Source organism: Cynocephalus volans, chromosome 1 (genome assembly GCF_027409185.1).
Source record: "Cynocephalus volans isolate mCynVol1 chromosome 1, mCynVol1.pri, whole genome shotgun sequence".
NCBI lineage: Eukaryota > Metazoa > Chordata > Mammalia > Dermoptera > Cynocephalidae > Cynocephalus > Cynocephalus volans.
In genome coordinates, this window is record NC_084460.1 from 25,191,607 (window position 1) to 25,206,160 (window position 14,554).

General features: G+C 38.2%; 1 protein-coding gene across 1 annotated transcript in view; it reads right to left on the bottom strand.

The window, feature by feature from the left end:
- EBF4 (EBF family member 4) overlaps positions 1–14,554 on the bottom strand; it is a 71,923-nt gene that overhangs the window by 44,689 nt on the left and 12,680 nt on the right. Inside the window, exons 6-7 of the mRNA XM_063093235.1 lie at positions 14,286–14,359; positions 12,941–13,009 (exon numbers count right to left, since the gene is read on the bottom strand). Coding sequence (XP_062949305.1) covers positions 12,941–13,009; positions 14,286–14,359 — 143 coding nt within the window. The remainder of the gene's footprint in view (positions 1–12,940; positions 13,010–14,285; positions 14,360–14,554) is intronic.

Here is a 14,554-nt window from a genome sequence, read left to right on the forward strand (position 1 = left end):
GGATGGGATTAAAAGCAGATGAGACATTGTAGAAGAAAAGATTAGTGAATTTGAAGACATAGCAGTAGAAACTATCCATAAGGAACACAGAAAAAACAAAAACCAACTCTTCCAAATAAAAAAGTATCAGTGAGCTGCAGGAAAACTTTAAGCAACCTAATATATGGGCAATTGGAGTCCCCAAAGAGGAGAGGGTAGAAAAAGTATTTGAAGAAATAATGGTCAAAAACTTTCCAAGGCTAATAAAACTATGAACTCATAGATCCAAAAACATTAATGCACCCCAAGCACATGAAACATGAAGAAAACTCTATCAATGTACACCATAATTAAACTGCTCAAAATGAATGATAAAAGAATATCTTAAAAGTGGACAGAAATAAAAGACATGTTATATGCAGAGGAACAAACATAAGACATCAGATTTCTCAATAGAAATGCAAGAGAGTAGATAGTGAAGCAACATCTTAAAAAACAAAACAACTATTAACTTAAAATTCTATACCTAACAAAAATATCTTTCAAAAATAATACAAGAAATACTAAAGGTTGCCCTTCAGGCATAAAAAAAATGATACCATATGGAAATCTGGATCAACAGAAAGGAATAAAGAGGCACTGGAAATGATAACTACATATATAAATATATAAGAAAATCTTCATATTATTTAAATCTCTTTAAAAATAATTGTTTAAACAAAATGATGACAATGTATTGTATATTTTATAACACATGTAAAAACAAAAAACATGACTAAAGCACAGCCTTATAATACCAAGGTCATGGGTTCATATCCCTGCACACAGGCCAACCACAAAACAAACAAACAACCAAACAAACAAAAACCCAACATGACAGCAAGAGCATACAACACACAAAAAATGGTATAACTGAAGGTAGATTGCAATAAGTTAAGGACGTAAACTATAATCTATAAATTAACAACCGAAATAACAAAATACAGAGTTTTGCTAATAAGCCAACATGGAAGACAAAATAGAATACTAAAAATGACCTGAATAATCTGAAAGAAGGCCAAAAACAAAAGGAAAGGAAAAAAATGAACAAAAAAGAGAACAAATGGAAAGCACATATCAAGATGATGGACTCAGGCTAGCTGGTTAGCTCAGTTGGTTAGAGCTTGGTGTTATAACACCAAGGCCAAGGGTTCAGATCCCTGTACCAGCCAGCCACCAAAAAAAAAAAAAAAAAAAAAAAAAAGATGGTCTCAAACCTTACCACATCAGTAATCTCATTTCAAATGTAAATGGTGTAAATATCCCAATAAAAGGCAGAGATTATCATTTTGAATTTAAAAAAGACCTATCTAACATTATGCTGCTTACAAGAAATGCACTTTAAATATAAAGACACAAACAGGTTAAAAGTAACAAGATGGAAAAGATTTATCATGTTAACACTAGTCAAAAAAAAGCAAGTATGGCTACATATTATCAACGTAAATGTCAGGGATTTTATGACAAAGGAGTCAATAAACAAGAGGACATAATAATTCTAAACATCTATGCACCTAATAACAAATCTTCTAATTATATCATGCAAAACTGATAGAATTTCAAGGAGAAATGCACAAATACACAATAATAGTCAGTGATTTTAATACTTTTCTCTTACTAATAGAATAAATAAGAGGGTTTTTCAAAAAGTTCATGGAAATATTTGTATTATCTTATAATTCTATTTTTCCATGAACTTTCTGAAGTACCTACATACAAAGAAAATCAGCAAGAATATACTAGATTTGCTCGCCACTACCAACTAACTCGATCAGTTTTATATTTATAGAACACTTCACCCAACAACAACCAAATACACAAGTGTACATTAAGCAAGGTAGGCCCTGTTTTGGGCCATAAAATAAGTCACAATAAGTTAAAAAGGATTCAAGTCATACAAAGTGTATGTTCTCTGACAACAACAGAATTAAATTAGAAATTAATAATGAAAAGATCCTAGGAGAATCCCCCAAATTTAAGAAACTAAGTAACATATGGGTCAAAAATGACCTCAAACAGGAAATTATAAAGTATTCTAAACTGAGTGAAAATCAAAACACAACATACCAGAATTTGTGGTATGCCCTGAAAGCAGTACTTAGAAACGTATAGCCCCCAAAGTCTATTTTAGACAAAATAAAAGATTTTAAATCAATGACTTAGCCTCCACCTTAAGAAACCAGAAAAAGGGGAGGAGATTAAACTAAATGTAAGCAGAAGAAAGAAAATAAATATTAGGGCTGGCTGGTTAGCTCAGTTAGTAAGAGTGTGGTGCTGATAACACCAAGGTCCGGGGTTTGAAATCAATAAAATAGAAAATAGAAAAACAATGGAAAAAATCAATGAAACCAAAAGCTGTTTTTTAAAAGATCAATAAAATGTATAAAACTGTAGCCAGACTTTTGCTAATAAGCCAACATAGGAGATAAAAGATCAGGAAAAAAAGAGAGAAGACACAATTTGCCAATATCAGGAATGAGAGACGTGACATCACTACAGGTTCTATAGATATAAAAGAATAAGAGAATATTATGAACAATTTTATGCCAACAGATTCAACAATTTATAAGAAAGAGACACACTGCTTGGAAGACACAAATTACCAAAGCTTGCTCATGAATAAGTAACCTCCTATATCTATTCGAAACATTGAAGTTATAGTCAAAATCCTTTCAACAAAGAAAACTCCAGGCCCAGATGGCTTCGCTAGTGAATTCTACCAAACACTTAGGAAGAAATAATACCAGTTCTACACAAACTCTTCCAAAAAGCTGAAGAGGAGGAAATACTTTCTAACTAATTTAAATGAGGCCAGCATTATCCTGATACCAAAACCAGACAAAGAAATTAAAACAAAACTACAGACAAATATCCATCATGAACATAGTTGCAAAAATTTGAAATAAAATTTTATTAAAATTTTGAATCCAACAGTATATTAAAAAGATAATTACCAAGTGGGGTTTACTAGAAAATGTAGAATTGGTTTAACATTAGAAAACCAATCAATGTAATTCACATTAAACCAAAAAAAAAAAAAAAAAGGTGCATATATATATATATATATATATATATATATATATATATATATATATATAATTTCAACAGATGCAGAAAAAGCATTTGGCAAAATCTAACATCTATCCTGATAAAAGCTCTCAGTAACTAAAAATAGTAGGGAACTTCCTCATCCTGATAAAGGGCACCTATGAAAAGCCTATAGCTAACATCCTCTGGCTAAACCTATAGCACACACAATGGTGAAAGACTGAATGCTTTCCACCCAAGATCAAGACCAAGACAGATAGATGTCTAGTCTCACCACTACTATTCAACATTATACTGGAAGGTCTAGCCAGTATAGTCAGTCAAGAAAAATAAATAAAAGGTATCTAGATTGGAAAGGAATAAATAAATGTGTCTTTATTTGCAGATGACATGATTGTATTTGTAGAAAATCCAATGAAATCTTGAAAAAGCTACTATAGAACTAATAAGTGAGTTCATTGAGGTTGTAGGCTACAAAATCAATATATAAAAATCATTTGTATTTATATATACCAGAAAAAAATTGAAATTTAAAATAACATTTACAATAGCATGAAAATAATGAAATACTTAGGGGTAAATCTGAATAAAGGATGCAAAAGATCTGTACACTGAAGACTACAAAATATTGATGAGAGAGATTAGGGAAGATCTAAATAAATGGAGAGATATACATTGTTCATAGGTTGGAAGACTTGATATTTTTAAAATATCAGTTTTTCCAAATTGATCTAGAATTTAATGTAATCTCAATCAAAATTCCAGTAGGCTTTTTTTAGGGTAGAAATTGACAAGCTGATTCCCAAATTCATATGGAAATGCAAAGGACTTAGAACAGCCAAACAATTCTGAAAATGAAGAACAAAGTTGGAGGACTTACATTACCTTATTTCAAGAATTGTTGTAAGGCAACAGTAATCAAAACAGTGTGGTATTAGCACAAAACCCGGACTAATGAATCAATTGTACAGAATACAGTTCAGAAATAAACCCACACATATATGAACAACGGATTTTTGACAAAGGAGCAAAGGCAATGTAATGAAAAAAGGATAGTTTTTTTAAAGAAATGATGCTGGAATAATTAAATATCTATTGCCAAAATAAATAAATAAATAGATAGATAAATCACCTACCTAACCAACCAACAAAAACATCTCTCCTCATTTAAAAAATAACTTAAAATGGATCATAGGCCTAAATGTAAAACCTAAAACTTCAAAACTTACAGAAAAAAGGGGAAAATTTCCATGACCTTGGGTTAGGCAAAGATTTCTTAACTCTGACACCAAAACACAATCCACAAAAGAAAAAATTTATAAATTGAACTTCATCAAAATAAAAAACTTGTGCTCTTCAAAAGACATTGTTAAGAGAATGAAAAGACAAGCCATTGAATGGAAGAAAATTTTTGCAAAGCATATATCTATCTGATAAAGGATTTTTATCTACAGTGTATACAGAACTCCCACAGCTCAGTAATAACCCAATTTTAAAAAAGGGATTGTGGGAGAAGATTTGAACAGACACTTCTCCAAAGAAAATATATGAACGGCAAATTAGCACATGAAAAGATGTTTAACGTTGTTAGTTGTTAGGGACAACAAATTAAAAGTACAGACCTATTAGAATGGCTAAAATTAAAAAGAGAGTGCTGACGAGAATGTAGAGGAACTACAACTTTCATACACTGCTGGTAGAAATGTAAAATGGTACAACCACTTTGGAAAACAGGCTGTTTCTTATAAAGTTAAACATATACTTAACATAAGATCCAACCATTCCACTCCTAGGTATTTTACCCAAGAGAAATGAAGACATTTATTCATGCAAAGACTTGTGTTTAGATGTTTATAAAGCTTTACTTGTAATAGCCCCAAACTGGAAACGACCCAAATGTCTATCAAGAGACAAATGAACAAATACATTTTGCTATATTAATACAATGGAACACTACTCAGCAATATAAGAAAATGAACTATTGATACATGCAAAAACATGGATGAATCTTAAAAAAATAATTATGATGAGTGAAAGAAGCTAGACAAATAAACGACCACATACTGTACAATTCCATTTATATGAAACTCTAGAAAATGCAAACAGACCTATAATGACAGAAAGCAGATCAATGGTTGCCTGGAGATGAAGGGAAGGGGAGAGAGAAAGAGACCCTTAAAGGGCATGAAGAAACTTTGGGGATGAAGGATATCTCCACTATCTTGATTGTGTTGGTGGTTTCATGAGTGTATACATATGACAGAACTTTTCAAACTGTATACTTTATGTACTTTTTTGTACCTCAGTTATACCTAAGTAAAGCTATTTTTAAAAATAAAGAATAAGAATACATACTACTGATAGCCCATACATTAAAAGAGGAATCATAACAGAAATTTAACAGTACTTGGAACTTACTGATAATGAAATATGAAAATATGAGATACAGGAAAAGTGCTATTTTAAGAAAATGTCATAGCCTTAAATGATTATATTAGTAAAGAAGGTCAAAAATTAATGAGCTAAGCATCCATCTTAAGAAGTTAGAAAAGAGGGCTGGCGGATTAGCTTAGCTGGTTAGAGTGTGGCCCTGTAACACCAAAGTCAAGGGTTTGGTTCTTGTACTGACCAGCCACCCCCTCCCCCCCAAAAAAAAGAAGTTAGAAAAGAACAACAAAATAAACTCAGTGAAAGAGTTAGGAAGAGAATAAAGATAATTGCAGAAATTAATGTAATGGAAGACAAACACACATTAGAAAAAGACTGACAAAGCTAAAAGTTAGTTCTTAGAAAAGACTAATAAAAATGACAAATTGCTGGCAAAGTTATCAATAACAAAGACATGATACAAGCAATATCAGGAATAGAAAAGGTTCACAGCTCAAGATACATCAGAGATAAAAAAAAAAATATTAGAGCAGATTGTGAACAACTTTACGGAAACAAATTTGAAAACTTAGGTACCATGTACAAATTCCTTAAAAATATAACTCACCAAAACCAAGTAAAAAAGAAATAGAATAGAAATAGAAGGTTAAATAATCAATGGTTTAAAAATCCTCTCTCCTTTATCCCTAAAAATTTAAGGCAAATTGTAACAAATTTTTAAGAAATGAATTATTCCAAATTCAAGCAAACTCACTCAGCAGAGAGTAAAAAGAGAGAACATGCCTCCTCTAATTAATTGAGGCTAGCAAACCAATGATTGTCAAAATCAAACAAGGACATCATGAGAAAAGAAAATTACAAGTCAATCACTGATAAACATAGAAGCAAAAACCCTAAAAACATTAACAAAGCAAACACTGCAGCATATGAAGAAGACAGTAAATCATCAACAGGTTATCTTTATACCAGGAGTAATTAAGCATTAGAAAATCCATTAATGTAATTCAGTACATTAACAGATTAAAGAGAAAAGCTATATAATCAACTCAATACATGTAGAGAAAAGCAACATGTGAAATTCAACATCCGTTCATGATTAAAAGGAAAAACGAACTCTCTTAACTTGATGAAGTATAGCTACAAAGTTGCTATAGTTAACAGCATTCTTAATGGTGCAACATTAGAAGCATTTTCTTTAAAATCAAGAATAAGATGAGAATGGCCATTGCCACTGCTTATATTTAAGGCTATACTTGAGGTCCTAGTCAGTGCAATAAAGCAAGAAAAAGAAATAAAATATATAAGGACTAGATAGGAAAACAAAGCAGTTGTTGTTTGCATAAGATATCTGTCCATAGAAAAAACAAAGCAAATCTAAACACAAAGATCACATTAACAAAATCAATTGCATTTATCTATACTATCAACAAAGAATTAGAAGATATAGCAAATGATATTATTTATAGCAGTGATAAAACATAAATGGTACTGAGAATCCATGGTATTTCTCCCCTGCTTTCTTTCTCTGCTTCCTGAATTTTAACTTCTATTTATTTATTTATTTTTTTGGCAGCTGGCTGGCATGGCGATCTGAACCCTTGACTTTGGTGTTATAACACCATGCTCTAACCAACTAAGCTAACCAGCCAGCCTATAGATGGTACTGAGAAATAAGCTACCCATACATCATAATGGCTCATTCCTTCATCTCTTCATGTCTTTCTTCAAGCTCCACCTTCTCAATTTGGCCTAATGCGGCCACCCCTTTTAAAGTTGTACCTCCCCCACATCCTGTTTAGTTTTATTTTTCTTTAGTTTTTCCCACTTATTACCTTCTAACAGACTTACAATAACTGTTTGTTGCCCATCTCCCCTATGTCTTCTCCCTCCACAAGGACAGGTATTTTTGTCCACTTTGTTTACTCATATTTCTACAGCCTAGAATCTGGTACATGGACTATGTACCTAGTACCTGGTACATAGTAGATGCTCAATAAATACCTATTGAATAAGTGAATGAGTGAAAACAATAAGTATGTATAGCCTTTATTGAGAAAATTATAAAACTTTATTGAACGGCATTAAAGATCTACATAAATGGAGAGATAGACATATTTATGAATAGAAAGACTCAGTAGCATAAAGATGTAAATTTTCTTTCAAATTGATGTATAAGTTCATTGTAATATTAGTCAAAACCCCCAGAATAGTGTGTGTGTGTGTGTGTGTGTGTGTGTGTGTGTGTGTGTGTGTGTGAGAGAGAGAGAGAGAGAGAGAGAGAGAGACGGTGAGGAACTTTACAAGTGGATTCTAAAATTTATATGGAAACACAAAAGGCCAAAATTTCTCAAAATCCCCCCAGGAATGTTCAGAGAAGGCAGAAGACTTGCCCTATAAACTTGTCCTATGCTGGTATTATAAAACAATAAAAGGTGATTAAAACAATGTGATATTAGCACAGGGATTATCACACAGATGAAAGGAATAAAACAGAAAGTCTAGAAACAGACCCACAAGTAAAAGGAAACCTGATTTAGGACATAGTTGGTACTACAAGTGAGAAACAATGAGCTATTTAATAAATAGTACTGGAATAATTAGAGAGTCATAAGTAAAAAACAATTACACTGATTTCTTAATTCATACCATGTCCCCAAATTAGTTCCACGTGGATTACAAACTTAAATGTGAAAGGGAAACTGTGAAACCTTTGGAAGAAAATATAGAAGAATATCTTCATGACCTCAGCAGGAAAGATGTGTTAAATAAAACACAGAGTAAAAACCATGAGGAATATATTGATAAATTCAACTACCTTAAGATACTTGCAATATACTACCCTGAGAAAGAATCAGCATCTAGGATCTATAAAGAATTGCTAAAATCAATATGAAAAAACCCAAACAATTCGAAAGGAAAAATGGGCAAAAGACTTTAGCACATACTTAACAGAAGCAATGCAAATACCAGTAATCAAATAAAAAGGTGTTCAATCTCATTAATAATCAGGAAAATGCAAATTAAGTCCACCACAAAATCCCCTACATAACCACTAGACTGGCAAACAGTAAGAAGTTTGACATTATTAAGTGATGGTGAGGGTGTGGAGCAGTAGAAACTCAATCCTGCTGGTGGGAGTGTTTGACATTAACTTGTGATGCTGACCATGTATATACCCCATGACCTGGCAATTCCAGTCCTCGTTTATATCCTAAACAAACTCTTGTAGCTATTCAAATTAGGAGACACAAACAAGAATGTTCATAGCAGCTTTGCTTGTAATAGCAAAAACTAAATGTGACAAATTACAGCTAAATACAGGAACAGAAATAAATCTTAGAAATATAATGCTGAATTAAAAAAGAACATCGCAGAAGACTACTACAACATGATATTTTTATAAAGTTAAACACAAGCACAACTAAACAACATATTGTTTAGAATTATACAGCCTGTGATAAATCATTTTTTTTATTTTCATAAATTATTTTTTAAAAAGTGAGGTCATGGTAAAACAAAACTCAGCTTATCTTTAGGAGAGGGGCAGACAATGGTATGAGACCAGGGAGAACTGGCTTCAGTGGTATTTTTAATGTTTCAATTATTTTAAGTTTGTTGGTGGGTTCACATGTGTACATTGATTATTATGCTTCATAATTTCTATTTTGTTATATTTTTCTTTTGTACATATCATATAGGACATAACTTAAAATTTTTTTCAAATGGAGAACAAATATTTAAGTGTAAACAATGAAGCCATCAAAGCACTAGAATAAGCCACAGGATAAATCTTTTAAAATAATCTTGGAGTGATAAAGGCCTTTCTAAATATAACAAAAACCCAAAGTACTTAAAAGATTGAGAGAATGGGCAAATTTCACCATAAGCAAAGTTAAAAGACAACAAACACCCAACTAGAAAAAAATATGAGTAACTCATGACAAAGGGCTAATTTCCTTAATATATACTCCTACAAATCAGTAAGAAAAACCAGTCCCTTACAGAAAAATAAGCACAGCTTATGAACAGACAGTTCACAGGAAGGAAACACAAACAGCCTTTAAACACATGAGAGGTGTGCACAATCTCACTTAGAGTAAAAAAAAAAAATGGAATTCATTGGGATACCATGGTTCACTTATGATGGAGAAAGATGGTAACCTCTTTGTTGCAGTCATCTACGAGCCCTGAGATTACCTGCCTTCACTCCTTGAAGCTTTTACTCCTTGTTCACTATACACACTCTTGAACACTGGTCCTGTCATAATTTTTGGTGATTTCAATATCCGTATAGGTGGGGGGGGGGGGGGGCTGGCTGGTTAGCTCAATTGGAGCATGATGTTACAACAGCAAGGTCAAAGGTTCAGATCCCCATAATGGCCAGCCACCAAAAAAAAAAAATCAATACAGGTATATAATTCTTCCAACACACTCTCCTCTCCATTCCCTGAGCATTTTCTCCAATGATCTTGTCTCCACCCTTACTTGGGCACACATTACCAATAAACGCAAGCCCCAAATAATCCCACCTACAGGCACAACCGAGTCTCCAACCACCATCTAACTTCCAGCACCACCCATCTGTACCTAAACTCTAACAATTCTTTTGCCCCGTGAGAACCTATATTCTCTCTCAAATACTCCTCTCCTTACCTAGCTTAAATCCCTTGTTCCATTTTGTACATACCCTCTTGCATACACTTTTCTCTTTCTTGTCCTCTCCTGTTTCATTGTACTCAATGGGAAACACCCTGACTCTGGTTTTCACACTACTGCTCACCTGTTCTGCACCAGCACCTGCGCGGCTCAACATGGCTGGAGAAAGTTTTCACTAAATTTATGGCCTCAGGAGGGACCTTAGTGCTGCTTAGCAATCACATGACATTTCCCTGGTCCACTAATTCTCCTGGACAACTACTCCATGTCCTCCAAGTGTCTCCCTCTCCATCGTCATCCTCAACTGTTAACTTTGTTTCCTATTTCACTGAGAAAACAAAGAAATCAGAAGAGATCTTTGACAAGCTCCCACGGTGGATATACCCACGTACCCATTTCCGTGTCCATGTTCTCTGTCTCCCCTGCGGTTTCCATGGATGAACTGTCTATGCTTCCAGCTAATCTCAGTCCCTCTACCTGTTCACAAGGCCCCATCCCCTTTGCCAACTAAAGGACATTGCTTCAGCAATTCTCCCTTCTCTCTCTTGCATCCTCATCCTTCCCTTCCCTACTCGACGTTTCTCGTCCGCATATGAACAAGCTATATTGTTTCTTGGTCTTACACTGTGATCCAGCACCATTCCATTTCTTTTTCTTTCTTTTTTTTTTTTTGTCTTTTTCGTGACCGGCACTCAGCCAGTGAGTGCACCGGCCATTCCCATATAGGATCCGAACGCGCGGCGGGAGTGTCGCTGCGCTCCCAGCACCGCACTCTCCCGAGTGCGCCACGGGCTCGGCCCACCATTCCATTTCTTTGACCCCTTTAGAGCAAACTCACAAGAGTTCCTCTATTCATTGTCTGTAACCTCTCTTCTCCCATTCTCTCTTAGACACAGTCCTATCAGACTTCTGCCCCTCCACTCCACTGAAATGGCTCCTGTTAAGGTCACCAATGTCCTCCACATCACTAAATTTAACAGTCATCTCTTAGTCGTTTTATCATATCCATGAGAAACACTTGATGCAGTTGCCTCCTAACTCCTTCTTAGAGCATTTTGTAATCTAAGCTCCAGGACACAACACCTCTGATTTCTCTCTTACCTCACTGGCTGCTATTTCTCATTCTCTTTTGCTGATTCCAAATCTCCATGACCTCTAAACACTGGACACCCCAGGATTCAGCTCTTAGACCTCTTCTGTTTTTTTATCAAACTCATTCCCTCAACAATTTTATTCATTCAAATTTATAATTTATTTAGTGCAGCCTGAAACTTTCGTTTCAGATCTTCATGTTTTCAGCTGCTTTCTAAACATCCCCACATGGATGTTTAGTAAGAACCTTAAACATAACATGTCCAAAAGCAAACTCACAATTTCCTCCCCCAAACCTGTTTTTCCCCTCTCTCAGTAAACTCCAGCCTTCTAAGTTAATCAGGTCAGAAATTTTGGAGACGTCTTTGGCTTTCTCTCTCCTTCCATAACAAATCCTGTCAGTTCTGTCGATGAAATAAAATGTATCCAGAATCCAACCATTTCTTAACAACCTCCCCAATACCCTACAACCTCCCTGGACTCAGCCTCCACTATCTGTCACCAGGATTATTGTAATGGCTTCCTATCTCATCTTGCTGCCTCCTCCAGGTCATCCTTAACACAGCAGCTAGAGTGGTCTTTGTAAAATATAAGCCAGGACATATCATCCTTCTCAATATCCCCCAAAGGTTTCCATGTCATTCAGAATAAAAGCAAAAGTCCTTACAATGGCCTGTACACACAGCCCACACACAGAGCCTGCAAGGCCCTGCATTGGTCTTGCAATCCTCCTGCCCCCTCATTACTTCTGATGTTATCTCCTCTTCCTGTACCCCTCACTGCAGGCACCTGGCCTCCTTGCTGTTACTTAAACACACCAGACACGCTCCTGATGAGAATATTCTTCCTCCAGATACATACATGGTTTGCTCCCTTCCTTCCTTCAGCTCTTGGCTCAAATGTCATCTTTCAGTGAGGCCTTAAATACTCTAAAATTGCAATCCCCCCTTCCTAGGCACCCCTTATCTTACTTGATTGGAGTAACAATGCTTACTTATTTGGAGGAGAATGAATGCAGGGAGGCAGAGGTGGAAGACATCTTGCTGTAAACCCTCTTAAATTTCTTGAGTTTTGCACCTTGTATTTTGGGAGAATAAGACATGGTTTTTGTTCTGATAAGGAATGATATCTAAGATATATTGTTACCAAAAAAAGTCAGGTGCAAAAGCGTGTGTACAGCAAGCTCCACATTGGGGTGGGGACGCACTTGCTTTTCATAATTTACTCTCTTGTACCTTTTAAATATTGTACCTTATTTATGCATTTCCTATTCAACAAGTAATAAAATAATTTTAAAAAAGATAAACCTCATGGTGGGAGAATGCATTTTCCCATGCATCACCTTGACAATCCTGCGACTGAAACCGGCCAAATAACTTCTCCATTTTCCCATTGGAGGAAACGGAAGTCCAAAGGAGTCAAGTCCAACAGCGCAGAGCTGGACCCGGGCCTGGAGAGGCTTTGGCTGACGCGCGTCCCCTCGCTGCGGGCCGCTCGCCTCCCCGTCCCCACCCCACAATCTCCCCGCCCGGCCCGGGCTCCTCGCGTCGGCGAGTCAGGGAACGGGGCTCCAGATTGTTGGACACCGGGGGCTTTACTCGGGGGGGCTGGCAGCTCCCTAGTCCCCGACAGTTTCTCTCTGCTCAGAGCCACCAACATGGTGCCCTGGGGGCAGCTCTGTGGCTGAACCCAAGCCCCTGGTCCCCGCAGCTGTCAGAGCCCCTCCCCCAGCCCGTACCTGTCGATAATGACGGGGTCTGAGGGCGTCTCATTCCGGTTGCCACAGCTCTTCCGGTCACAGCAGCGACTGAAGGAAAGACGAGGAGGAAGGACGGAGGGCAGATTTCAGCGTGTGTGTGTGTGTGTGTGTGTGTGTGTGCGTGTGTGAGCATGTGTGTGTGTGTGAGCGTGTGCGTGAGTGTGTGCGTGTGGGTGAGCCTGTGCGTGTGTGAGCGTGTGCATGTGTGTGAGCATGTGCGTGAGTGTGTGTGTGCGTGTGTGAGCGTGAGTGTGAGCCTGTGCGTGTGGGTGAGCATGTGCGTGCATGTGTGTGTGAGCGTGTGTGTGTGAGCGTGTGCGTGTGTGAGCGTGAGTGTGTGCGCGTGTGGGTGTGTGCGTGTGAGCGTGTACATGTGTGAGCGTGTGCGTGTGTGAGCGTGTGGGGGGGCGGCCTCGGGTAGGTGCTGGCGGAAGGGGCTCACTCCCAGGGGCCTGGGGTGAAAGGCAGTGAGGGTCCCTGGCAGGGATTTGAGAGCCCCGGCTTGGGAATAGCCAGGAAACCCTTGTCCCAAAGGCACATGGCCAATGGAGGACCCCCAGGAAAGGGCAGGCTGCGGGCCACCTACAGGGGTCTCTCTCCCTCTGTACACTTTTGTGGAAGCGCAGTCTACATAGAGAAAGGAGCACAAATTGTAAGCATGCAGCTCCTGAATGATCACAAAGTGAACCTGCCCACATAAGCAGCATCCAGACCAAGAAATACCACGTGAGCAGCACCCCCGAAGCCCCCTCGGCCCCCTTCCTTGTTACTCCCCTGGCCAAAGGTAGCCACTGTCCCAAGCACAGATTTTTGAACATTATTCTCTTTTCTATACATCAGGAACTGCCTCCGGAGACTCTCTACGACTGGCTGGGGTAATGGGGACGAAGAAGCCAAGAGCTTTGTCTCCCCCACACCCTCCTGCCCCACCAGAGAGCTGCCCTGGGGTTCGCGCAGTTTCTGAGCTAATCCTGGAGGCCTTCAGGTTGCCTGGCCCGGGGCCCTGCCCCCACATCCCCAGCGAGCCTCTCCCCTGCGCTTTATTAGTTAAGTTTCCCAGTAGCGGCAGGAGGCCTCTCTTACAAAAACACTTGGAGAAGCCACATAAACAGGCCAGGCTAATGGGGCCTCAAGGACCCTCTCCTCAGCCAGCACTGTGCCTAGGGGCCTCACTCCTCCCTCGTCCCTTCCCCCACCAGGTTTCTCCAGGGAGCAGCAGCAGAGATGGGAAGACTGGTTTGCAGCCGTAGGGGCGGGGCCTGCTGGGAGTCCTTGGCAACATCTTGGCAAAGGGGCAAGGTGCAAGGGACACAGCCCATCTCACCTGCACATGATCTCGTGGGTGAGCAGCACTCGGCACATTTCGGGGTTCTTGTCCTGCCCCTCATAGATGATGGCCTGGGGGAGGGGGAAGTGCACAGGCTGGAGGGGAAGGAGGCGCCTCTCAAGTCCCTGGGCAGTGCATAAATGGCCTGGGGGTCTACACTGGCATCACCCAAGCCCAGGCCGAGGGGAAGCCCTGCCCCTAGGGAAGATCATGCCCTCGGCCTTGCTCTGGAGGAGCCCAGGAGCACAAAGCAGGAGCTCTGAGCC